At 40.2% G+C, this 26152-nt stretch overlaps 2 protein-coding genes across 2 annotated transcripts in view; both read left to right on the top strand.

The window, feature by feature from the left end:
- ERAP2 (endoplasmic reticulum aminopeptidase 2) overlaps positions 1–3132 on the top strand; it is a 58233-nt gene extending 55101 nt beyond the window's left edge. Inside the window, exons 18-19 of the mRNA XM_004375042.3 lie at positions 417–498; positions 1238–3132. Of these exons, the coding sequence (XP_004375099.1) occupies positions 417–498; positions 1238–1381 (226 nt within the window). The 3' untranslated portion in view covers positions 1382–3132. The remainder of the gene's footprint in view (positions 1–416; positions 499–1237) is intronic.
- A 15156-nt stretch (positions 3133–18288) lies between these two features.
- Positions 18289–26152, top strand: part of LNPEP (leucyl and cystinyl aminopeptidase) — a 127510-nt gene continuing 119646 nt past the window's right edge. The window contains exon 1 of the mRNA XM_004375044.3: positions 18289–18814. Within this exon, the coding sequence (XP_004375101.1) occupies positions 18796–18814 (19 nt within the window). The 5' untranslated portion in view covers positions 18289–18795. The remainder of the gene's footprint in view (positions 18815–26152) is intronic.

Here is a 26152-nt window from a genome sequence, read left to right on the forward strand (position 1 = left end):
CTTATCCCGTGCCTTAAAAAATTTTGTATCTATAACACGTTAGTGATATATGAATATAATTTTTAAGTAAAGATATATATATTGGGGAGGTCTTGCCAAAAAAATCTTTACTGATAGAGGTGCATAATAAAAAAAAAGTAGAAAACACTGCTTTAAACAACTGAATAAGCTAGCCATATGTCCCAAAATCTTTATCTGTATTTTTATTTTATTATCAAATTTAATAACTGTCATAGCTTTGCAATTGTGTTGGATAAATATAAATGTCACTGTAACAGTAGTTAGTAGCATTTATTATAGCATGCAAGCTTATTATATAGTTACCAGTACTATATATTTAAAATGTAATATATAATATGATAAACATAAAGCCAGTATTTCTATTTCTTAAGTCTGTGGGACTCTTTTATTTTCAGATTTGACTTGGGTTCATTTGCGATGAGAGTGATTATCTCTGGCACAACGTCTCACTTTTCTTCCAAGGATGAGTTGCAAGAGGTTTGTGACTTTCTGTTGGTAACAATTTAAAAATAAATCTTACAGTTGTAGAATTGAAAGTAAACTTAGATGACATCTGGTTTGAAGTTCTTGTTTTATTAAAGAAAAAAGAAGTGGCTTGTCCAATATCACACAGCAAGTAAACGGCAGGTACAAGGCTAGAACCTGACTCTTAAAATGCATATGTTCATAGCATTCAAAATGAAAATGTACTTGAGAGATAATAGTCCTTTTATATTATTTTGTTCATATTGTATCATGAAGTAAGAGTGATTGCACTGAAATTTGGAACTATAGTTATTAGTCTTTTTAATAAAACTACTATGTTAGTAATTATAGGGGTTTTCTCCTTTTTTAAGCATTCTAGTGTTTTACAGCTTCTTTCCATGGTATGCCTTTAATTCATTTATCCTTTAAACAGATTTAGAATTCTAGGACTCAAATCCCAGCTCACCACTTACTCTATGACTTGGGTAAATCATTTAACTTTTCTGCCCACAGTGTGCTCACTTGTAAAATGAGAATTTATAATTCCTCTCTTACTTTATTGTTTGAAGATAAAATGAGATAATAATTATGAAAAAAAAGGAAAGAAAAAATATTTCAGAAATTGGCAGAGAAGTGCTTGCACCTGTGTGTGTATAATTTGCAAGCTGTTTCGAAACTCTTTGGAAAAGAAAGTGTTTTATGAACCATGCCAGTAATTTCTTTTTTTTTTTTTTTTGGTGTATTTTTTCAGGTGAAACTGTTCTTTCAATCCCTTAAGGCCCAAGGATCACACCTGGATATTTTTCAGATTGTTCTGGAAACCATAACCAACAACATTAAGTGGCTAGAGAAGAATCTTAACACTCTGAAGACCTGGCTACTGGTTAATGTTTAAATGGTCGCTAGAGAGTACATCAGACACAGGCTCTGTCTACATGAAGTCAAACAGAACAAATAATGCCAGCAAAGTTCAAGTCAGAGTTCTGGATACTTTGTCTAACCAGTAAGAAGCCTGAAGAAATCAGACAGCACAGGGACAGACAGATATACGATGTAAGGGTAGGGGAAGGCCAGTTCAATAGACTATGATGATTTAAAAGTAAACATCCTGAATAATGGGTATATGTGGATACGCAGACACACACACACATATAGTTTGGCCTCAACACAGGCCTTCTACATTGTTTCACACTATACGACTATTTTGCTTCTTTAATTTTTTTTTTAACATTGCTTAGTATCCTGAAGTTTACCCAACCAGTTTTACTTCCAGCAAAAAATAGCCAGTCTATTAAAAAAATCTGTTTCATATGCATCCTTCCATCCCATCACTCTCTCCAACCTTCAATTCAGCCTGAACTGAATAATTAAACATTTAATTTTTACCATTAATGGAGTATCCGATACAAATTATGAAGGATAAAGACCAGAAAGCCAGAGACTTTGTCACCAAATCTCAGATTATTTGAAACTAGATGTCAGAGTTTATCAAGAAAGCCAGAAGGGACTTTTAGCTTGAACCTCACACTCATGAAGATCCTCAAGGATAGACTTTTGGGGTTATCTCCAAACGAAGTTGACTTTGCAGTCACAGAGGTACAGGAGAGAAAGAAGATACTCACCATACAACTTTAACCTATGCACTAATACCATTTTTAACAAATCTCTTGAAAGTTGCAGAAGTAGATTACATAGGATGTTTTCAGTAAAATCATGTTTTAATGTAAATATTTTTAATCTGTCTATATTTTGTAACTCAGTTTTGGAATTTCTTCATATTTTAATATTCAGGGAATAGTTTAATCTCTCAAATACCCTGCTGGATGCTTCTCTTAATTGTTTGAAAAGGTAGTTTGGGACAAATAAAGAAAATACTACCCAGACAGTAGGAAACTTAACAAACACATGATCCCACATTTGGATCAGTATGAAAACGTAAATAAGTTTTAGAAAGATAAAAGACTTGAATCAGTATATAGGTGACTGACTTATCCAGGCTGTTAAGGAAAGCTGGGGATGTCGAGGTGTGTGTGTGTGTGTTGGGGTGTGTGTGTGTAGGGGAGTGTTATCTAATACATTTTTGGGATGACATGACATAATGAAAATCAGCTATAGCTTCCATAGACGTTTCTCTGCTGCCATAGTCAGAGACACGATACAGTTTAGATGGACCATGGGTGTAACTCAATTCACATTTTAAGTTTGTTCTTGAATCATTTCTTGGAATCTTTGAAGCATCTTTGACTCTAGATTTGACTTGGTAATGGACCTATCTTGGTCTTTATAAGACCTAAGTGATATCCCTCTGAAGTTACATGTACTTTAGCATAAGGAAATTGAAAGAGTAAAGAATACTATTTTTTTCCACCTGATGATATGTAAATTAAAGAGTAAAATGTGTATGAGTTTTGGTAGAATTGTGTCATCAATGTTTCCATAAATACACTGGGTTCTTTCTTTTGTGCAGTAATTCATCTACTATAAAGTTTCAAGTTTTTAATTCTCTTCCTTACTTAAATACAATATTGATTACTTTTGTCATTTTTAGGATTCTTAAGAAATGAGTAGAAAGTTGCAATTTTATTGCTTAGAAAATGAGAATTGCTATGTCACAAATGTTTGATGAATAAATAGTTTTTAAAAAAATAAACGTGTTGTACTTATTAGTGTGGTGTTTCAAAAACTTTATGGTGGATGCCAGACAACCAACACCAAGCCAAGTTTGAGGACTGGTGAGAATAACAACTTAGACTTAGCTAAAGTTAGTTTTACTTCCTTTTACCCCAAATGAACAAACACCTTGTGAAAAAATTATGCACAAGATCATGAATATATGATGGAGTGAGCAAACACAATTTCTGTGTACCTCCCTTGTTCCCCACAGAGGCCCACTGAGAATTTTGTGGTCTCAGCAGCCCACACAGAATTAGAACTCTTCCACATCAGTAAAGCCCAGAACCAACAGCTTACTACCCTTTAGCTTTGAGTTCCGTAGTAGGAACTTCTTGCCCTATTTCATGTACATACTTCTATATTTCATTTGTTGCTGTACCCTTTGGGCCTATATGAGGTTCCAGAGAAGCAGGCCTGACCAGGAACTACTACAAGGAGTCCTGATTTTCTGAGGAAAGTTTCTGGGTGGTTTTTTTTTTTTTAAATTCCATCTCAAACTGTAAGGGGACACTCCAAATAGTTATGAAAGTGTTTTCTATCTGAACACTACTGTCAAACACAAGGCTGGTTAAAATGGTCACATTTTCACTCTACAACTTCATTTATATTTATTATTGACTTCTCTTCCATTTAACCATATATCAATATTTTTCATTTTAACATATAAGGATTTACAACTTTTATATTTACAGACTGTAAATCAGTCTGATATCTTAATCTCATCAAAATCATGTCTCCAAATTATAAGAAAGAAAGGACGGAAAGGATCATAAAAAGTGGGTATGCTGGATTGAAACATATACTTATTTTATATAATCTCATATTTAATAGATTTTCCTGAAAGGGAGTGTCAATTCACTCTTTTCCCAGTGATGTACAAGAGTGCCTGTATCCCTGCATCCTGACTTTGTCAGTACCAGATATTGATCTGCCTCTAGTTATACTTCTGTTGTAAAGTAGTTTTCCCCTGATATTTATAGAGGTACACCACCATTTTTTTTTTTTAAGTAGTAGTATTTGCTTGATATATCTTTTTCTATCTTGTTATTTTGAATCTTTAGTATACTTAGAATCTTTAGTTTTTAGATGAGTCTTTTGTAAACAGCTTATACCTGAATTTTATTTCATATTATGCTCCTCGTCTTTTCCCCTGAATTCTCCAAGGCAGAAAAACTGAAGCTTCAGATACCCTCTTGGTGAAAGTTGACTTCAGCCTTCTGCTTACCCCTCAGGGTTCCTGCCTTCACTTACTTTTTGGTCCATGAGTATTCCTTACCAACTTCCCAGGTCATCAATGCATTAAAATAAAAATTTAATATATTCTATCTTTTTAGCAGGAACATCAGTCCGGGTATGTAGTCTAGCATATTCCCAGAAACCATAATAATTTATTTTCCAATTTACAAATGCCTAACACTTACATAACAGGCTCCTTAAGATGAAATTGATTTGCAGTATTGACTGTGCAGTATTGATTTCTCATATATAAGTTTGTGGGGTGCCTAACATTGTATAATGCTTAGGAAAGTTAGCAGTATAAACAGATCATTGTTTAGGATTAAAATCAGAAAATTTTCCAATATTCATAGGGAGAAATGGTTAGAAACGGAGAAATGTAGACTTAACTAACAAGATAGAAAAACATTTCTATCCTCAATCACCCATACAAGCTTCACTTCCTGTCATGCATTGAATTGGTCCCCCCCAAAATATCTGTCTGTCAACTTGGCTAGGCCATGATTCCCAGTATTGTCATCTGATGAGATTTTTCTGTACTATAAATCCTACCTCTGTGATGTTAAGGAGGCAGGATTAGAGGCAGTTATGTTGATGAGGCAGGACTCAATCTATAAGATTAGGTTGTGTCTTAAACCAGTCTCTTGAGATATAATAGAAGCAAACGGAGACACAAGGGGACCTCATACCACCAAGAAAGCAGTGCCAGGAGTAGAGCATGTCCTTTGGACCTGGGATTCCTGCATGGAGAAGCTCCTAGACCAAGGGAAGACTGATGACGAGGACCTTCTTTCAGAGCCGACGGAGAGAGAAAGCCTTCCCCCCGAGCTGGCACCCTGAATTTGGACTTCTAACCTGCTAGACTGTGAGAAAATATATTTCTCTTTGTTAAAGCCATCCGCTTGTGCTATTTCTGTTATAGCAGCACTAGATAACTAAGACACTTCCCAACTATAACTTCAAGATCATTTGAGAATTTTTTCTCCTTTACCCAAAGTCATCATCTTCTACCGTGCTCACAGATAAGGTGGGGAAACTGGTTCTCTATTCTCAGTACATGACTCATTAATTATCATCTTTAGATCTTTACACACAGGATTTTACACTCGTTTGAGTTCATCTCTCCCTCTGTTGAATTATGGTGTATTTCTTTCAGTACAATATTTCAAATTCATTCTCTGTAAGGACTTCCGATATTAACACCACTTGGGTTGTCCCTTTAGTCATCCAAACAACATCTCGGTTATAACACAAACCTTATTTTACAAGTAGGCAGAATAAATTGTGTAAGAAAACATTTAAAAGATACAAATGACATCTTTCCTCAATTTTAAAACCTTATTCCATTTGAAAAAACCTGTTTTCTAGTAAACTAAGTTTGATCATTCTAACTTATCTCTAATATTTTGGAGTTGGAAGAGAATAGATAGAACACCCTTTAAAAACTCTAATATGAAAGAAGCTGGAGTCAGAGTGGGAAAACTTTTCTAAAAGAGAAACAATGTCTCTCCATGGCATAAGGCTGCAGGTATATAATTTTGTTTTCTTTCTACTCATGCCTCCAGATGGAGAGTCAAAGACTAAAGGCAAGAATCTTAGGAGGACAAACGGCTTTTTTGCTGGTAAGAGGTAATCAGGTAGAGAGATCTGGGCTGATAGGGACCAAAGCTTTCTCAGAAGAAAAGGTCTGGTCTGAAACAATCTGTGTGAAACCAGATAGAGCCCACAGTAGTCAGACCTTACATTCTGGGTGAGTTTATTCATTTCACGCTTGAGCACTGGATTTGGCAGTGGTGGCTTAGTAGTAGAATTCTTGCCCTCCATACAAGAGCCCGGCTTTCAATTCCCAGCCAATGCACCTCAAGTGCAGCCACCACCCATCTACCAGTGGAAGCTTTCATGTGCTATGATGCTGAACAGATTTCAGCGGAGCTTCCAGACTAAGACAGACTAGAAAGAAAGGCCTAATGACCTACTTAGGAAAATCAGCCAATGAAACCCTATGGATCACAATAGTCTGATCTGTAGCCAATTATGAGGATGTGCAGGACCTTTTTGTTCCACTGGACATGGGGTCATCATGCATCGGAGGCCTACTCAGTGACAGATAACAACAAGAAGTAGTTGTTGATTAAGTTGTTGGTTAATCAGAGAAGTCTAGGATCACATTTAAAGATTTCTATTTATTTGTTTATTCTTGCTCTAAGTTGTGTCTTACCTATAGATAATCGTTATGATACTACTAATCAAAGCACTGTATTTTTAATTTTAATTTTTTTATTGTACTTTAGATGAAGGTTTACAGAACAAATAGTTTCTCATTAAACAGTTAGTACGCATATTATTTTATGACATTGGTTAACAACCTCACGATAGTCAATACTTACCCTTCTCAACCTTGGGTTCCCTATTCCCAGCTTTCCTGTCCCTTCCTGCCTTCTAGTCCTTGTCCCTGGACTGTTGTGCCCCATTAGTCTTCTTCTGTTTTATGAGGCTGTCTAATCTTTGGCTGAACAGTGAACCTCAGGAGTGACTCCATTACTGAGCTAAAAGGGTGTCTGGGGGCCATACTCTCGGGATTTCTCCAGTCTCTGTCAGGCCAGTAAGTCTGGTCTTTTGCTGTGAGTTAGAATTTTGTCCTACATTTTTCTCCAGATCTGTCCGGGACCCTCTGTTGTGATCCCTGTCAGAGCAGTCAGTGTTGGTAGCCGGGCACCATCTAGTTGTACTAGACTCAGTCTGAAGGAGGCCATGGTAGTTGTGGTCCATTAGTCTTTTGGACTAATCTTTCCCTTGTATCTTGTTTTCTTCATTCTCCCTTGCTCCAGATGGGGTGAGACCAGTGGAGTCTCTTAGATGGCTGCTCACAGGCAAAGCACTGTGTTTTAAATACAAATGTTCTATATTATAGAAAAAGCCATTATTAGGTAGAAAAGCATATTATTCTTCTAGTTTCAGTTAACTGTGCCTCTGGGAAGGCTTGCTGTTTGGATTTTACCGCCAAATGGAATGCACCAACTCTTAGCTTCTCAGTCTCACTGAGGACTAGAAAGAAATACCCCGCAGTGCTGGCCTTGCAAATCCAAATCTAAAAAGGGCTGTCTGAGAAGGAAACCACATAGATTTTTCTCAAAATATATCTCCCCTTATCCAGTTGTCTTTTCTTCTATGATTCCATTATTACAGATTCATTCATTTAGGCTAATAAATTTTGAAAGTCAATTGTAATCCATTAGTCATGCTTTAGAGTGACATTTTCAAAAAATAATACTCGTTTCTTTACAACTAGTTGAGAAAAGGGCTCTGAGGAGAGAAACAGGCCCCTGGGTTGGGGGTTGGGGATGTGATTCTGGAACCAGGGCAATAGCCAGAAAGTACTGTTTGGTTGGAAAGCTCTGGAGGGCAGTATCTGTCACTTACTCTAGGGTATTGTACACAGATGGCCTTTGATAAATATTTGTTGACTTTGTGAAGCAGCACCTGGAAGTGAGGAAGAGAAATAGAAAACGGGACCTAGGAGAACATAGAGATGAGCCTACTTGGCAATTTTGCGTCAGGCTGTTCTTGCTAGTACGTGATTGTTTATTTCGTGTCATGTATTATAAATTATGTATATATCTTGCTTGCTTGTTCCAACTGGCCCAATGTATTGCAAGTGCCTTAAAAGCAAAGCCTTTGCTCCTGTTTGGTTTTTAATTCTCTTTGGTGCTCTGCACACCATGGGCACTCCACCAGTGTTGCTGACTGACTGACAGCCTTTGCTGGCAGTTATCAGCCAAAGGGAGGCAAAAAGCATGAGTCAGCCAAAAATCAGCCAAGAATCACAGTCAAGCATAATCTTCGGCATAAATATTACAGGACCTTCTCATGCTCAAAAATAAACAAAAAGCTGAAGGACACATTTTATGGGAGTGGATCTTAGGGTGTATTTCAGCAGAGCTATAAGAAAAAAAGGAAAAATGAAAACAATCAGAACCTTCTGGAGTGTAAACATCTCCCTAGAAAGAACAAGTCAATCAAAAATTCCAACTAGAGATCATTCTAAAAATGCCTTTTATATCTTCTAACTTTTATAGAAGAGAGCCTATGATTGGTTTTCACGGTTGTAGTGGGATCCTCCATCCCTGTCACTTCCTGGACTAGCTAGGATGGATTTAAGGCTTAGATATCAACTCAAAACCAAAAACTCTGTTTCCTCAGGATATCATCATTTTAAATTATCAGGTTAGATTATGTTAGCACTATGAAAATTTGTGGAGCCCTGGTGGAGCAGTGGTTAAGCATTCAGCTGCTAACCAAAAGGTCAGCAGTTCAAATCTACCAGCCACTCCTTGGAAACCCTACAGGGCAGTTCTTCTCTGTCCTATAGGGTCTCTATGAGTCAGAATCAACTTGATGGCAATGGGTTTTATGCAAGTTTATTTGCTACTACACTTAACTTTGGCAGTCTAAGCTTTTTTGCATGCAAATCTACATGATATTAAAATTTTAGAATTCACATTTAACAGTAGCAGCAAATAAATCTTTGGTGCTTACTTTGTGCCAGTTTCTGTCCTAAGGACTTTAGGTACATTAATTCATTTTATCCTCACAATAGCCCTATGGGGGGGTACCTGTCCTCAGTTTACAATTGAGAAAATGAAACCCAGGGAGGTTAAGCAACTTGCCCCATTCACAGTGCTAGGAAGCGGCAGAGCCACCACAGTCCTATGCTGCCTCTCATATACACTAGGATTCCTATAGTGCAGTTTCTACTAAAATTATCTGAGGATCACTGTGATCATTAAGGTTGTGTGTCAGCTTGGCTGGGCCATAATTCTCAGTGGTTTGGTCATTATGATGTAGTTTGGCAGTCATATAATAATGTGATCACCTCCATGATGAGATTTGATACAACATGATCACTTCCATGATGGGATCTGCTGTGAGCAGCCAATCAGTTGAAAGAGAGTTTCCTTGGGGATGTGGCCTGCATCCAATATAGGTGGACTTTCTGGCATGGGCTTTTGTTCACTCTGGATCCTGCAGCTGGCTCCTGTTTGTCTGATCTCCAGTACATGGGACTTGAACTAGCAGTTTACCTGCTGTCTTGCCTGCCAATCTTGGAATTCGTCGGTCTCTGCAGCCTGTAAGCCAGAGCCGTGCAGTATGACCTGCCAATCTTGGGTTCACCAGCCCCTGTGGCTACATGAGTCAGGAGAAGCCTCTAGCCTGAACGAGGGACTTGGAACTTTCCAGCCTCTACAACCCTGTGAACCATTTCCTTGATATAAATCTCTCTACATGTATGTTTATGTGCTTTACTGGTTTTGCTTCTCTAGAGAACCCAGTCTAAGATAACAATCTATGTGAGAATCACCTGGGATACTTATTGAAATGGAGATTGTAGAGATGGGTTGACACAGTGGCTGCAACAATGGTCTCAAACATAGCAATGATTGCAAGGATGGTGCAGGACCGGGCAATGTTTTGTTCTGCTATATACCATGCATCTGCCAGTTTGTTGTACTGTGGTGGCTTGTGTGTTGCTATGATACGGGAAGCTTTGCCACTGGTATTTCAAATACCAGCAGGGTCACCCTTGGTGGACAGGTTTCAGTGGAGCTTCCAAACTAAGACAGACTAGGAAGAAGGACCTGGAAGTATACTTCTGAAAAAATTGGCCAGTGAAAACCTTATGAGTAGCAGCAGAACACTGTCTGATACAGTGCCAGAAGATGAGCCCCTCAGGTTGGAAGGCACTCAAAAGATGACAGAGGAAGAGCTGACTCCTAAAAGTAGAGTTGACCTTAATGATGTGAATGGAGTCAAGCTTTCGGGACCTTCATCTGCTGATGTGGCATGACTTAAAATGAGAAGAAACAGCTACAAACATCTATTAATAATCAAAATGTGGAATGTATGAAGTATGAATCTAGGAAAATTGCAAGTCATCAAAAATGAAATGGAACATACAAAGATTGATATCCTAGGCGTTAGTGAGCTGAAATGGACAGGTATTGGCCATTTTGAATCAGACAATCATATGGTCTCCTATGCCAGGAATGACAACTTGAAGAGGAACAGCATTGCATTCATCGTTCAGAAGAACATTTGAAGATTTATTCTGAAGTACAACACTGTCAGTGATAGGATAATATCCATATGCCTACAAGGAAGACCAGTTAATACAACTATTATTCAAATTTACACACCAACCACTAATGCCAAAGATGAAGAAGTTGAAGATTTTTACCAACTTCTGCAGTCTGAAATTGACCAAACATGTAGTCAAGATGCATTGATAATTACTGGTGATTGGAATGCGAGAGTTGGAAATGAAGAAGGATCGGTAGTTGGAAAATATGGCCTTGGTAATAGAAACGAAGCCAGAGATCACATAATAGAATTTTCCAAGACCAATGACTTCTTCATTGCAAATACCCTTTTTCAACAACATAAACGGTGAATATACATGTGGACCTCACCAGATAGAAAACACAGGAATCAAATTGACTACATCTGTGGAAAGAAATGATGGAGATGCTTGATATCATAAGTCAGAACAAGGCCAGGGGCTGACTGTGGAACACACTAACAATTGTTCATATGCAAGTTCAAGTTGACCTGAAGAAAATTAAAACAAATCCATGAGAACCAAAATATGACTTTGGGTATATCCCACCTGAATTTGGAGACTATCTCAGGAATATATTTAATGCATTGAACACTAACGATGGAAGATCGGATGACTGCGGGAACACATCAAACATAAAGAAAGCAAAAGGTCATTAAAAAGACAGGAAACAAAGAAAAGATCTAAATGGATATCAGAAAAGACTCTGAAACTTTCTCTTGAACTTCAAGTAGCTAAAGCAAAAGGAAGAAATGACAAAGTAAAAGAGCTGAACTGAAGATTTCAAAGGGCAGCTCAAGAAGACAAAGTAGAATATAATGAAATGTGCAAAGAACTGGAGTTAGAAAATGAAAACAGAAGAACACATTTGGCATTTCTCAAGCTGAAAGAACTAAAGAAAAAATTCAAGCCTCTAGTTGCAATACTGAAGGATTCTATGGGGAAAATACTGAATGACAGAGGAAGCATCAAAAGCAGATGGAAGGAATACACAGAGTCATCGTAACAAAAAGAATTGTTCAAAGTTCAGCCATTTCAGGAGGCAGCATATGATCAAGAACTGGTGATAGTGAAGAAAGAAGTCCAAGTTTCACGGAAGGCATTGGCAAAAAACAAGGTTCCAGGAATTGACAGAATACCAATTGAGATGTTTCAAGAAACTGATGCAGTGCTGGAGGTGCTCACTTGCCTATGCCAAGAAATTTGGAAGACAGCTACCTGGCCAACTGACTGGAAGAGATCCATATTTATGACCATTCCAAAGAAAGGTAATCCAACAGAATGTGGAAATTAGCGAACAATATCTTCAATATCACACACAAGTAAAATTTTTATTGAAGATCATTCAAAAGCCGCTGCAGCAGTACATCGATAGGGAACTGCCAGAAATTCAAGCTGGATTTAGAAGAGGATGTGGAACAAGGGATATCATCAGTGATGTCAGATAGATCTTTGCTTTCATCATGTTTGATGTCTTCCCACTTCGTCTCACATACTTCGGACATTTTATCAGGCAAAACCAGTCCCTGGAAAAGGACATCATGCTTGGTAAAGTAGTGGGTCAGCCAAAAAGAGGAAGACCCTCAACAAGATGGATTGATACAGTGGCTGCAACAACGAGCTCAAGCATAACAACAATTGTGAGGATAATGCAGGACTGGACACTGTTTCTTTCTGTTGTACATAGGGTTGCTATGAGTCAGAATCAACTCGACAGCACCTAACAGCAACAACAACAACTGAATCAGAATCTAGGGGAATGAGGCCCAGGAATCTGCTTTTCAGATGGCTGCTGTCCCATTTTACATTCCTACCAGATACCATTAGATTGAAAAACAAATTTGTTTAAGCAATAGTGAAAGAAGAACATATTGTTTGCATTCTAAGTCCATAACCTCAAACATTTAAATATGGATATATAAAACAACTTAATTGAGATATAATTCATATATCATGCAATTCACCTAAAGTATACAGTTCAATGGTTTTTAGTACATTCACAGAGTTGTGCAACCATTACCACAATCAATTTTAGAAAGGTTTCATCACCTCAACAAGAAACCCCATACCCATTAGCAGTCACTCTCCTTCCTCTTCCCAACCCTCTACCCAAGCCCTAAAAAAAAAAAAAAAAAAAGCCCGTTTCCATCCAGTCGATTCCATCCTATACGGACCCTAGAGGACAGAGTATAACTGCCCCATAGGATTTCCAAGGAGAGGCTAGTGGATTTGAATTACGACTTTTGGTTAGCACCGTAGGTCTTAACCATTGTGCCGCCAGGTATTCCAGCCCTAGGCAACCGTTAATCTACTTTCTGTCTCTCTAGCCTTGCCTGGTGGCTCAGTGGTTAAGAGATCCACTGCTAACCAAAAGGTCAGCTGTTTGAATCAACTAGCTGCTCCTTGGAAACCCTATGGGACAGTTCTACTCAGTCTTATGGGATCGCTATGAGTTGAAGTTGACTCAACGGCAATGGGTTTAGCCTTACCTATTCTAGACGTTTCAATGCCTACCTACACATGCCTACCTATGACACAAGGAATTATACAATACATGTTCTTTTGTGACTGGCTTCTTTGATTAGCATGTTTTCAAGGTTCATCATGTTGTAGCATGCATGAGTACCTTATTCCTTTTTATTGCCAAATAATATTCCATTATATGTACATATCACATTTTATTTATCCATTCATCAGTTGATAGCAATTTGGATTGTTTCCACTTTTTTGGCTATCACGAATGATGCTGCTATGAACTTTTATGTACATGTGTTATTATGGATATATGTTTTCATTTCTTTTGGATGTATACCTAGGAGTGGAATTGCTGGGTCATATGAGGATGGCTCAGCATGGGGCAGTGTTTTGTTCCGTTGTACATAGGGTCTCTATGAGTCGGAACTGACTTGATGGCACCTAACAACAAAAATATGGTAACTCTAAGGAGCCCTGGTGGTGCGGTGGTTAAGTGCTCTGCTGCTAACCTAAAGGTTGGCGGCTCAAACCCACCAGCCACTCTGAGGGTGAAACATGTGGCAGTCTGCTTCCGTAAAGATTTACTTTGTCCTGTAGGATCTCTATGACTTGAAATTGACTCAACAGCAATAGGTTGGGTTGGGTATGGTAACTGACACACTGTTTTCCAAAGCTGCTGTACCGTTTTACATTCCTACCAGCAGTGTATTTGGGTTCCAATTTCTCCCCATCCTCACCAACATTTGTTTTCTGTCTCCTAGTGTATGTGTAGAAGTATCTCATTGTGGTTTTGATTTGCATTTCCCTGATGGCTAATGACATTGAATGTTTTTTCATGTGCTTTTTGGCTATTTGCATATCTTTGGAGAAGTGTCTGTTCAGATCCTTTGTCCACTTTTTAATTGGGTTTTTCATCTTTTTATTATATATGATTTACAAATATTTTCTCCCATTCTATGGGTTGTCTTTTCACTCTCTTGATGTATCCTTTGAAACAAAATCTTTCTTGATACTTATTTTTATTAGAAAAATATCCAAGACTAAATTTAGTTTAGTTATTTTTTTTTCAATTTTAATAGTTACTTTCAGATCAGAATTCAAGGTTTAATAATATACGATTTCTTGTGTTAGAATCCTAGCTATATTAATCAATTATATGAAAATTATATTGAATTTAATGGGCTCTATCTTTGCTTTTGCTGCACCAGATTTTTTAAAGTTATCATTAGTGGTGATGGTTGCACAACATGATGAACGTAATTAATGTCACTGAATTGTACATGTAAAAAACGTTGAAATGGCAAACGTTTTGTGATATATCTTTTTACCACGATAAAAAGATTATTAAAATACATGTGTTAATAATTTTTTGTGGGCGTGGGCGTGTAGATTACTTGCCTAACGTTTTGGTTGTTTAACCCCCCTTCTGCCTTCTGAATAAGAAAAATGATTTTGTTTAAGTACCCTTCCTCCCCCACATGAAACACGGGAGGCGATCTTAACCTTCAGCATTCGGAAACTCTGCTTTGTCTAAGAAGTAAATCACTTTCATTTCCAGAGGTTGGTTTAGAAATGTATGATATAGTTTTGGCAAATGAGATTTGCGAGGATTCCTAATGGCGGATTCCTGAGGAAAGTTTCCTTGCTGTTTCTTCCCTGCTGCAGCAACCTTTGGTGTCTTGGAAAAGTGCTCACACCGAGGATCACTGCAGAGAGAGTAAAAAGTTGGGTTCTTGATTAGGTTGTGTAGCTGTGACTGGAGATTGTCTTGTCTCTGGACTTGTTATTATATGAGATAATACATTTCCACATTGTTTAAACTAGTTTGATTCAGGGTTTTGGTTTTTATAATACAAAACATCTGAACTAGTACGTAATTATTCCTTCCTAATAATAACCTTTACACTTCACTTGACTGAGTTTTTTTGCTTATGCCTAGGCTCTGTAAGTCTGTTGGATACTTATTTTGCTTTCCTTAGTGCTCTAAATATTTTTTAATTTGGTATAACTTTAAATGTTACTAAGTAACACAGAGTGTGTGTGCTCAGAACAGGTTACTGAAGTGATGAGATATTGACTTCTTTGGTCTTTGCAGTGGCTAAGTAGGGTCTGGGGTGGCTGGAACCATCTTGGTGATGATCATCCCAAGCCTAGCTGAAGCTTTCTCCATTCACTCAAGAGTGCTGAACAAATATTATCATTTTCAAAAGTGTACGTGCAATTAATGTATTTTATTGCTCATTTCAGAATAATTAGAAAGAATATTTAATAATGTTAAACTCAAAGTTGATACGGAATGGAATAGTAGCCTGAAGTTAGCTGTATTTCTCTTTATCCCATGTCTCTTTCATAGATTGTCACTGACCTTAATTTCTCTGTGAAAATAAGCAAGCAACAGCAAACTCCAGAGTACTGGTTTAGAACACAGATGACCTGAATTCCGTATCTGCTGCTGGACTGTGAGTAAATCTTCTAACCTCTCTAGACTTCAGTTCCCTCATCTCCTAAATGTGACGCTTGGATTAGGTGATCTACAACAGACCAAGTGCTTTATTTCAACACAAAGATTCCTACATTCGTTGATCAGCAAGTTTGTTGGTTCTTCATAAATGAATGCTGTTTGTTATTCAGGGTGCTCATAAGTTTCCTTTCATACTATTTATCATATATTATAATTAGCCTCCGAAAATTTTGGTTTTCAAATTGTAAACGGTAGACTGATTCTGAAAATAGTAGATGGGTATAGTAAATAATTCACACTATCTCTGCCGGTAATTAATAGTAAAGTCATAATAATTTAAAGTGTTAGATGCTTAAACTAAAGAGGAAATTCTGTGTGGGAGGACAGGAGGAGGTTAAGATAGAAACATAATGGGTTTTAGCAGCAAATTTGTGAAATCATGTTCCTTCAGAAAGGCTTTATGAAGTCATACGTAAAATAGTATTACAAAATGAACAAAAATAATAAAATTCATTTTTGTTCTTTTGAGGCTAGCTAGGATTCTGAATGATTTTGGTTTTTATTCTTTTTATCTCTAATACAAAACCACAAGTCTTTAGATAGCCCTTAATGTGTGTGTGTGTGGGTGGGTGGGTGAGTGTGTGTGCTCCAATGCACGTTAGGAATGACAGGGGTCTGATGACGAGGTTGGCAAAGAAAAGATAATTATTTGTCTCTTTGTCAAAGAAATCTCAGAAAGACACAATTTACTTACTTGCTAGTGCAAAAATATTACAAGTCTCTGCAGAGTTGAGGCATTTAAGACAAAACAAGGTAACGTGCATCACACCTAAAAGCATGATAGACTGTAGCTTACAGGTGAGGTGACTCAAAAAGCTGTGGAGTTTTAAATATCTCTGATATTAAGTGTTTTGGCTGCAAAAATAACCCCAAAGGAACATGACCTAAAATGTAAAGAGTCTCTTATCTAAGCAATAGAATGCGTGGGGTCACTTAACAAAATTCCTCCCTGCATACTCTATATCATGTTGGAACACAGATGCAGCAGTCCCGGTGGTTCACTTCCTATTTATTGCTCTGAAGTACCCTACACGGAGTAACCCTAAAGGGCTCTTAAGGCAGTGGAGGAGAGAGCAGTTTTGAGGGATCATACCACATAAACACTTTCTCTGTACTAATCACAAACACATCGTTCAACATTGAGACTTTCTCTGGAACGGAAGTGAACCTGAACTCTAAATACCACTGCACGTATTCATTGAACAATTATTTATTGCATGCTTAACTAGGCACTGGGATACAGCTCTAAAAAAGTTAATGACTCTGCTCTCCTGGAACTTGCATTCTTGCGGGGGAGATAAATAATAATTAAACAACAAATAAGAAACATTGTTTGACAGCGATGGGTGCTGTGAAGAAAATAAAGCAGGGCAAGTCTATATTGAGTGGACCGTGTTTGTGACTATTTTAGATTGTGTGGTCAGGGAAGAGCTCTGTGTAGAGGTGACATTTGAGCTTGAGCTGAGATCTAAATAGCAGGAAGGAACCAGCAGGCCAAGTACCAGGCAGAAAAGAACAGTCCACGCATGAGGCACATGCAAAAGGAATGGCTAACGATGTTGGAGGGAACTTGACGATTTCCAGAAAAGGCATGAGGCATTGAGGCCTGTGGTAACAGCATGGTGAGCAAGGAATAGGAGATGAGGTCCCAGAGTTAGGTAAAGAGTTTAGATTTTATTCTATGCACAACTGGTATCCATTGAAGGTTTTTGAGAGGTGGTAGTACATTTTAAAATACAATATTGCAAAAACGCTATGTATTACAAAAAAGAAAACGAACCCCCTATGTACTACGATTTTACTTCTTTATAATTTCTAGCTCCTGAGCGGGTCAAACGACACCCAGGTCGTGCCTGTTTGCCCAGGCCGTGCGCTCGCTGCGGTCTTGTTTGCACCCGACGCCCTCTTGTTGACAGCCTCAGAGGAGCGTGTGGCAGTTGGCAGGCTCAGACCCGCGCAGGAGACAAGTCGCTGCAGAAGCCGGGGATTTGGAAGGGGGGAGGGGGAGACGGCAGCGGCAGCGCGCTAGTAGGACGGCGGCCTCCGCCGCGAGGGTAGCAGCGAAGCGCATAGAGCAAGGGACGAGGAAGTGGCCCCGCTGAGCCTTCCTCGGCCCGACACGGCCCCTAGCGGTTCGGTCTCAGAGGCTCGCCGGGGCTACCTTGATTTTGATACTGGAAACAATGATGGCTCAGGGCTGGAAGCAATGGCGCGAGTGCCGGGGGGCTTGGGCGACTAAAGGAGTTTCGGCTTCCGGGGCCTAGCTCCGCGCGCCCTAGTCGCCGAACCCAGCCCCCGCACCCCTGGGAGCCGCAGGTGTTGATTTAAGGTTCCCCTCCGGCGGTCAGCCGGCCCACATCCTGCGGCACGCGCGGCCCCGGGCCCGTTAATCCGGCGCCGCCTTTTGTGATTCGACTGTATCGAGAAGCCACGCCCCGAGCCTCCAGCGAAGTACGGGAACTCGGGCGCACTCGGGGCGGTGGGAGTCCCCACCCGCCCTCAGTCTCCTGACGACGGACCGTTAGGGATCATTCTGCCGCAGGCAGGGAGCCCTGCGGAGAAGACCTGTAGCGCCTGTTCCCTTGGGCCTTGGAGAACTGAGTTCCCTGGAGCCAGTCTCGCCAAGGAAACGGAAGCTTCGCCGTCGGGAGGGCGATCTCCCCCCGCTGTCTTCATATCTCGGCTTCAGAGGCATCTCCTCAGCTAGACCTCTCCTCACGACGCCATCCGAATTAGCCACCCCCCTCAGTCTCCATCCCACCATCCTGATTTAATGTTCTGCGGGGCATTTACTCCAGTCTAACGTGTCTTCTGTGTTTCTTGTATGTCTCTGGAACGTACGCCCCACGGGGCAGGGACCATGTTTTTCTGGCGCAATGGTGGGCTCCCAGCACATTGGACAAGGCCGGACGCAGGACAACCTGACATTTGTTGAGCAACTGAACACAGTTCCGGGTACTGGAGAGCGCAGAGCCACTGGTCCTTCGGGCAGGGGCGCGGCTTGTCTCGGCCCTGCCCCCGACCCCGCCCCCCTCTAACCTCCTCCTCCCGCGCCTTTCCCCGGAGTTGGCCGCGGTTAGAGCCGCGCTTTTCCCTCAAGCTTCACTCTCTTTCTGCAGCCGCCGCGAAAACCCGGAGCGGAAAGATAGCGGAGCGGCGTCGCTCTTCGCGGCACCTCCCCGGCAGCCTTTTGCGGCCGCGCTGGGCATGCTCAGTCCGTAGGGCCGCTTCAGCTCGTGGAGTAGGAAGCTTGGGCGGTTCGGATGCAAGGAGCCGCGGTGGGGGGAAAATGGAGCCCTTTACCAATGGTGAGTGGGCGGCACGAGGTGCCGTGGCCGGGGCTCTTTCTGGCCCAGAGGGTCGTGGGCACCGGGACACGCGCGGTTGGGCAGCAGTCGCCCCCACTGCCGGTTTCCCGCGAGGGTTCTGGGCGCCAGAGGGGGGCTGTGGGAGGCGGCTGGAGACTCCGGGAGCGGGCAGTGGTCGCGCACGGCCGGGGGCTATCCTTGAAGCTCAGCGCCTCCGTCGGCCCGGGGTCGGGGGGCGTTCGGGTGCGGCCGGGTGGGGTGGCGGAAGAACGGCAAAGTTTGGGCTGCTGTGCGCAAAGGAGAGGGCAACGGGAAAGTTAGCAGCCCGTTTTGCCCTCGGCGAGGGCGATGTCGATCTCGGCTCTTGGGCAGCGAGGGTTAAGCCGCGGCCCCTGCCAAACGCAACTTCTCTGGTGCGCCAGGAGCTGTATCCCCGTCCTTCAGTGAGTGGCCGGAGTGACTTTTCCTACTAGGGCGGGGTGGGGGTGGGGGGCTTGGTGGACTAGTGGAAGGAAAGGAAACTTGCGGAAAGGCTTTCTCACCCCGTCTGGTGCCGAGGAGGTGCCTCTCCGCACTGCCACTCTCCTGTCGCTAAGGCTCTCCGCAGGGCATTCGAGCTTCGTTTCACCGGCCTTCGATAATATCAGTTTTAGTCGAGGACTTATTAAATATCAAGGGTCCGTCACGGTGATACCACAATATGCCTTGAGGCGAGAATCGAAGTTGGAGCCTGCACGATGCCCTGCAAACAGCCACAGCCCTTTACTGATGGAGAGAATAAATCCCACCCTAGTTAAAGCGATGCTTTTTGTTTGGAATAGAAGTGCTGGAGTCACAAGGTAGGGGGTGAGATAGCTAATCATTTCGCGGAGTTGAGGAAATGAATTCCCTTTTAGGATATGTTATGGATTGAATTGTGTCCCCCCAAAAAATGTGTGTAGCACCTTGGGTAGGTGATGATTCCCAGTATTGTATGATTGTGGTATCTGATGTGATTTCCTTCTGTGTTGTAAGCTACCACTATGATGAGATTATATGTGATCTCATGTGTTATAAATTCTGTCACTGTGATGAGGTTATACTGATGAGGTTGACAAGATTAGAGTCTTAATGCAGTCCCTTTTGAGATATAAAAGAGAAAGTGAGCGGAGACACAAGGGAGCCTCATACCACCAAGAAAGCAGTGCCGGAGCAGAGCGCTTCCTTTGGACCTGAGGTTCCTGCGCAGAGATGCTCCCAGACCAGAGGAAGACTGATGATACGGACTTTTCCTCCAGAGCCGATGGAGAAAGCGTTCCCCTGGAGCTGATGCCCTGAATTTGGACTTGTAGCCTACTGGACTGTGAGAGAATAAATTTCTCTTTGTACAGCCATCCACTTGTGGTATTTCTGTTGGAGCAGCACTAGATGACTGAGACAGAATTGAAAATAGGAAAACTGCTAATAAGGAAAAAATCACTAAAATCTAGGAAATTCACCTTTCTATTGACAGGTGTTTTTCTGCAGTTGGTTGGTTACTTCAGGTAGTTGGATTATAGCATTAATAGAAGCCAAAGGTTTACCTCCGTTTGTATGGGGCAGTTCCTATCTAAGACATTTTTAGCTGTATTCCTTCCAGACTCCAGCTAGATTTTGTTGAATGCTGTGCTTCAATTCATGAGGTCGATTGAGTATGCCAGCCACTCATTATATTCTCCCTGTCCGTAATTCAGAATGCTTTATTCTGCTGTCATCTTCCTGTCTGTACTGTTTAATTAGGCTTAATGATGATAACTTTAATTCTGAATTCTCTTTCTCATTCAGGTTCTATTTTTAATTACTAAAGTTCTAAGGATAGTCTGGTAAAGTTACTTGGAGAAATGAGGAAGATTTGAGCTGAAAGGAACCTTAGAGACTTTAGTGTAAAATATGCTTAATACAAGTAGTTAAATCTTTGCAAATGAATAGTCCAGAGCTTATTGTTTTGTAGACTAATTTTTTGTTCTAGGTAGAATGCTTGGAGCCTCACTGTAGGATTTCAGTGTGAAATTTCACCTAAATAAAGAAAAGAAAGTGTTTACAGCAAGGTTGAGTCATGATTAGGGCTATCTAATTTGGTGAACCTGCTCCTATAGCATTAAAGTACATTCTCAAATCTTAAAATTTTGCTTTTCCTGCTCTCATAGAATATGCTCCTCTAGATGTTAACATTTACAAAATTGTTACATTTGGGAGGGCAATGGAAAAATCCCAGAGAGAAGAAAAAAGAAGCAATGCTTCAACTTCCATGTAGGAAAGTGGATCTCTAATCCTTTCCTTTCTGTCTTCCAGATTTTCAGAGTCTGTGTTGGAGACAGTTTGGCAATGCATCATCTTAGTTAATGTATTAATCACTTCTTGGAGCTTTATTTAGCTAGCATCCTTTAACGAGGAGAATAGAAACTACAACCTCTAAAGTCAATAAATAATTAGATGTTAGTGATTTGAAGTACTTTTCAGGTTTAAGGTAGACAGGATATTTATTTCATAACCTTTGAAGGCATAGCTGTAGGATTTTTTAGGGTCTTCAAACATGAGATGGTATAGTGGAAAGTATGTTTATCTTTATCTGTAATCCTTTTAAGTACAAAGAATATGTACATGTAATTCTCCCATAGGTTTGGGTGTTCTGGTGCAGAGTATTTCGTTATTCATACAATTTATGACTGCAGGATTTATCAAGCTTGGCATTGGCTTATGTTACACATTCATCCTCTTATAGTAAAACCTTCAGCAAGTGCTTATACTTTATCATATATTCTTACAAGAGATATGTGGGAACTTAACGAAAAAGATTTCAATGATTCAGGACCACCTATCTTTCAGTTAAAATCCTGTCAATGGCTTTACCCTCTGGCCTGCAAATTTGTGAACAAGGCAGATTTAGTTTTTGTCTTGTCATTCCTGCCTTCAGCGCTCGTCTGTTCCAGTAGGGCTTTCTGCACTTTCCCTGTTTTCTGTCAAAACTTGGTACTGGTATGGCCCATTTTTCTCAGGCCTTGCTCTGTTTGCAGATAGTGAGTTTATTTGATGAACCCCTGTCCAAGGTAACTACTGCTGCAACCCATTAAAAATGCGTATCTCCAGAAAGGGCTTATAAGGAGGGACATTACACCAAGAATTTGGCTCAAGGGATATTTTTGGCCTTGCCCTTGGGAGGGATTGCTGACTATTGTTCTGTAGATGGGACATCCGGTCTTGTTTTGGCTCTTTGATGGTTTTTTTTTTATGGGGAGAGAAGAGTGCTGGACCAGTACTCAAGAGTGGTTTGGCAGTGACTTGTATCCTGTTAAGCAGGTGGAGATGAAAGTATTAAGAAGTAGTAATTTTCATATTATAAAAGATTCGATGGCAACTGCCTAGTTCTTTTAATAAAGGTACTAGATTAGGGCAAGTAATTATTTGATGTCTATCTAACTTTGTCCTTATTTGCATGCAGGCTGGGATATTTCAGAATAATTCAGGTTCACATTAAGGAATACAGATGCCAGGGCTCACCCTCAGAATCTAATTTAGTATAGCTGAGGTTGGGCCTAGGAATCTGCAACTACATCTTGAGGATACCAGAAGTATTCACCAGAAGGGAGCTTTTGGGAAGTTTACTAGGTACACATATTCAGGATTTGGGAAAATAGTGACAGGAAAGGACTTCTTTTCCTGCTATTACGTATTTTTTCCCTGTACTTTCTAGTTTGTGGAATGGTCTGAAGTAAATCTAGAGGTTAGAAAAACATTGGTATTTTGAAGTCCTAGAACTAAAAACATAATTTAAACAGTTTGTCATTTTTTCATATGAACATAGCCCCCAGGAATCATGTTAGTATTATAGCCTGGCACATAATCAAGCAAGGGAGACTTCCCTGACTTACAAAATTATTTTTGTTTTCATATTGGTATCCAGTTAAAAGTATTTCCCAGCTTCCCAAATGGGAAGTCTGGACAACAATTTAGATATTTGTGGGTTGTAAGGCAGTATAAAATTCTGATTTCATCGTTTTGTTTTACAAATAAGTTGTCCTATAGATATGCATTTCTTAAAAAAAAATTTAGCATCATCTGTCAAAAATGTGACCTTACCACATTTTTATATATTTTTTTCTTTTGTTCTATGATATATTACCACACTGAGAGAAAACCTTTAAGAAATGGAAGATCATAGCTTCTCTGTGTGATAAAATAGAAATTCTGTTTCTATCCTTCTCTCAAGTTTTTTATTTCAGCTAGGGAGAATTAGACTATATAGGAATTAAGTGTAAGCAGGGATAAGGCCTAGAGGTAACGTTATTAACAGTCTAAGGTTGAGGCTGTAGCTAAAAACCAATCCAGTTTTTAACTGAAAAGTTCTTTACTATTGCTTATCAACTTCCAAAAAAGACTGTCTTGAGACCAATGCTTATCATTTATCTGTAGATGATCCTTGAGAGCTCAGCTGGAAAGATAATAGAACTGAAAAGTTTGATTATAAGGAAATTATCACGCAGAGATTAAGTGAGGAGTGATTTCTTGCTCAGTAATTCAGTCAAACACCGTTTTTCGAGTGACCACTTACAAGTAGATTTCCGGCTAGGCACAGTTACAAAAAAACCAAAAACCTATCATCAGTAATGTTGATGTAATAAGAGAAGTGGATCAGAAGAACCTACTTCTGTTTTCACGCTAATATAAAAATGTAGCCATGTAGAAGAAGTAAAGAGGCAATGAAGCTTTGTCTAGGACATACTCTAATTATGAAAAAAAATGTATAGAATTGTTTTTATAATCTGTTCATATAACATCTGCAAACACTGATCTCTCATCTCTACTGCTTTAGTATAATATACCTGTTAGGAAAAAGCAACATTTTGATCCTCTCTGTGAAAGGATTAGAAAATTGAGATATGGAGGAGCTTGGCCAGGGTTACCCCAGAAGTTGAGATGGAGCTAGAATTAGACCTGTGATTCTTGGCAGTTTAGGTGAGGAGGACAGTGCAACCAAGTCTATCAATTAGTTACCTCAAGTCTTGAAAACTGTGTAAGGTTGGAGTTGAGCTGATACTACTAGGCCTTTCTGTAATATCAGTGGGGCAACCAGAGAAAGGCAGTCTTTTTTTTTTTATTTTTTTAATTGAATCCCTAGGTATGCAACTTTTCGGAAGGTTCACAGGAAACCAGGAATGGAAATGGAGGGAAGTTTTGGAGCCCTTGTAGTGGTACAGCTTCTTGAATTCATAATGGCCTTTGTAGAGAAGGCTGCTTACTACCCTGGTGTTTCTGGACAATAAATATGACATAAGAGTCCCTACGTCCATGGAAGGGTGATCAGGCTTCCTTATAACCTGATTCATTGTCGTAATTCATTTGGAATTATTCTGGGAGAAGACTAATATGCCTGTAGGACTTTGGATCCAGAGATATCAAGGAAAAATTGGAATTTAAGAGGACAATTGGTGGTGAAGATGAAAAAAATGTGAAGATCTGGGGTTAAGGGAGGAAGCTGATGGGCACAGAAATTCAGGTTATGCCTTGAGCCTTGCAAGTCTTTGACTCAGAAATGAGGACCTCAGGGCTAGGTTGGGGAGCAGGATACTGTTGTATCTGGTTGAAAGTTAGAGTCAGGGTTGGAGGGTGAGTTGGAAGGTTGGTCTGGTTGGACGAAGAATCGGAGGGTGAGGGGATGTATGAGTTAAGAGTCGTTACTAGGGTTTTAATCATACTGTCTTTTTCATCATCAGAAAATTCATAGTCATTTGTAATGTTAGGACTGTTCACTTTTCTGAATGTTTTAGATTTTAGGGGGGGAAACCACAGAGGAATATAGAACCACCTACCTTGTGGGACCACCATGATAGCAGTCGCTTACTGGTCTGTATTGCCTTGTTTGGCTTTAGTTTTCTATGGGTGTTTATGGCTGAACAATGAGCCAGTTAAGGTTTTGTTTTTAATTCTAACTTAGCGTCTAAATAAGGAGGAAACTAGTTCATTCGCCAAATAAAGAAAACGCAGGCTTCCAGGGGAGCTTAAAAAAACAATGGAGAATTAAGTTTAATTGTAGGAGACCCTTTGAAATTCTTTTCCTTATTGTGTGTATTGCTTCGTGAAGGCCATCCTGGACATTCCTCCCACATATTTCATGAATGTAGTCACTGAAACAAAACTTGAGCCAGTTCTCTGGACCTCTATAGACTGTGTGGTCCAAAGTCTTCTCTAGTTCCTAGTGCTATTGGGGAGGCCAAGCCATGTTCTGGGGTAAAGGAAGTTAAAGAAGGCTTCCTGATGTTTCTGTGATAAAAGCTTCTTAAACTGGAGAACGAGAGTATGGGGCAGTACAGTGAGAGAAGTGGTATCTCTGGTTTGGGTATGCCCCTTTCCTTCCTGGGTCGCTAGCAAATTATGACGTGGGATATGTGGTAGCGTTTCCCAGACAACTGCCTTAGGTGTCATTAAGGAATTTTCTGGTGGGAAAGGATGCTTCGGGCCATAGTGTTTGTCACAGCTGAAGCTTTTATTTTATAAAGTTTAAAACAGTTGATAGAATATTCATCACTGTAACAGCATTACACCATTCCAGGGTCCTCTTTTGAGGAAAAATGTATAGAGATTAGTGGGCATGATTGAGGAGAGCTAAATATTTAAAAGATCTTTCTTTAAATTGATGTTGGTAGGAAGATTTGGAGACAGAAATAATGTAATACTTATCTAGTATCCTTTTGTCCCATGACTGTGAAAAGGCCCTCAATGGTTAAAGTAAGGGAGGCTGCTGTGGCCCTTTGGGCCTTGTGGAGGAAGTAAGCGTGCCCCAGGTTTATCAAGATCATGTCCAGGAGTTTAGACTGGTCCACCCTTATCATACTTACTGGCTGTAGTTTCTGTGCTCTTTAAATTGGAATGCTAAATGTCTCAACCGTTGGGGCCACTGACATGACATTTCAGTGTCTAGATTGGGTGGCTAGATTAAGAAGAAAACTCAGACTGATTGTAGTATTGGGTGTTAGTCTGTAGAAGTAGAAATGTATTGCTATTTAAAGAGCAGCCTCACATCTGCATCACTACAGGCTAACCGGCTACTGTAAGGCTTGGTAACTTTCCAGTTGAAGGAAACAAACATAAAAACCAAACCCCTTGCGGTTGAGTCTATTCCGACTCATAGCGACCCTATAGGACAGAGTAGAAGTGCCCCATAGGATTTCCAAGGAGCAGCTGGTGGATTTGAACTGTCGACCTTTTGGTTAGCAGCCAAGCTCTTAACCACTGAGCCACCAGGGCTTCATTTGGAGGAAGCACACAGAAAATAATTCAGTGTACAAAGGAGGGTGTAGTCTAATTTGGGGATTATTAAATGAT

The sequence above is a fragment of the Trichechus manatus genome, unplaced genomic scaffold (assembly GCF_000243295.1).
Source record: "Trichechus manatus latirostris isolate Lorelei unplaced genomic scaffold, TriManLat1.0 scaffold00032, whole genome shotgun sequence".
In the NCBI taxonomy this organism is placed as follows: Eukaryota; Metazoa; Chordata; class Mammalia; order Sirenia; family Trichechidae; genus Trichechus; species Trichechus manatus.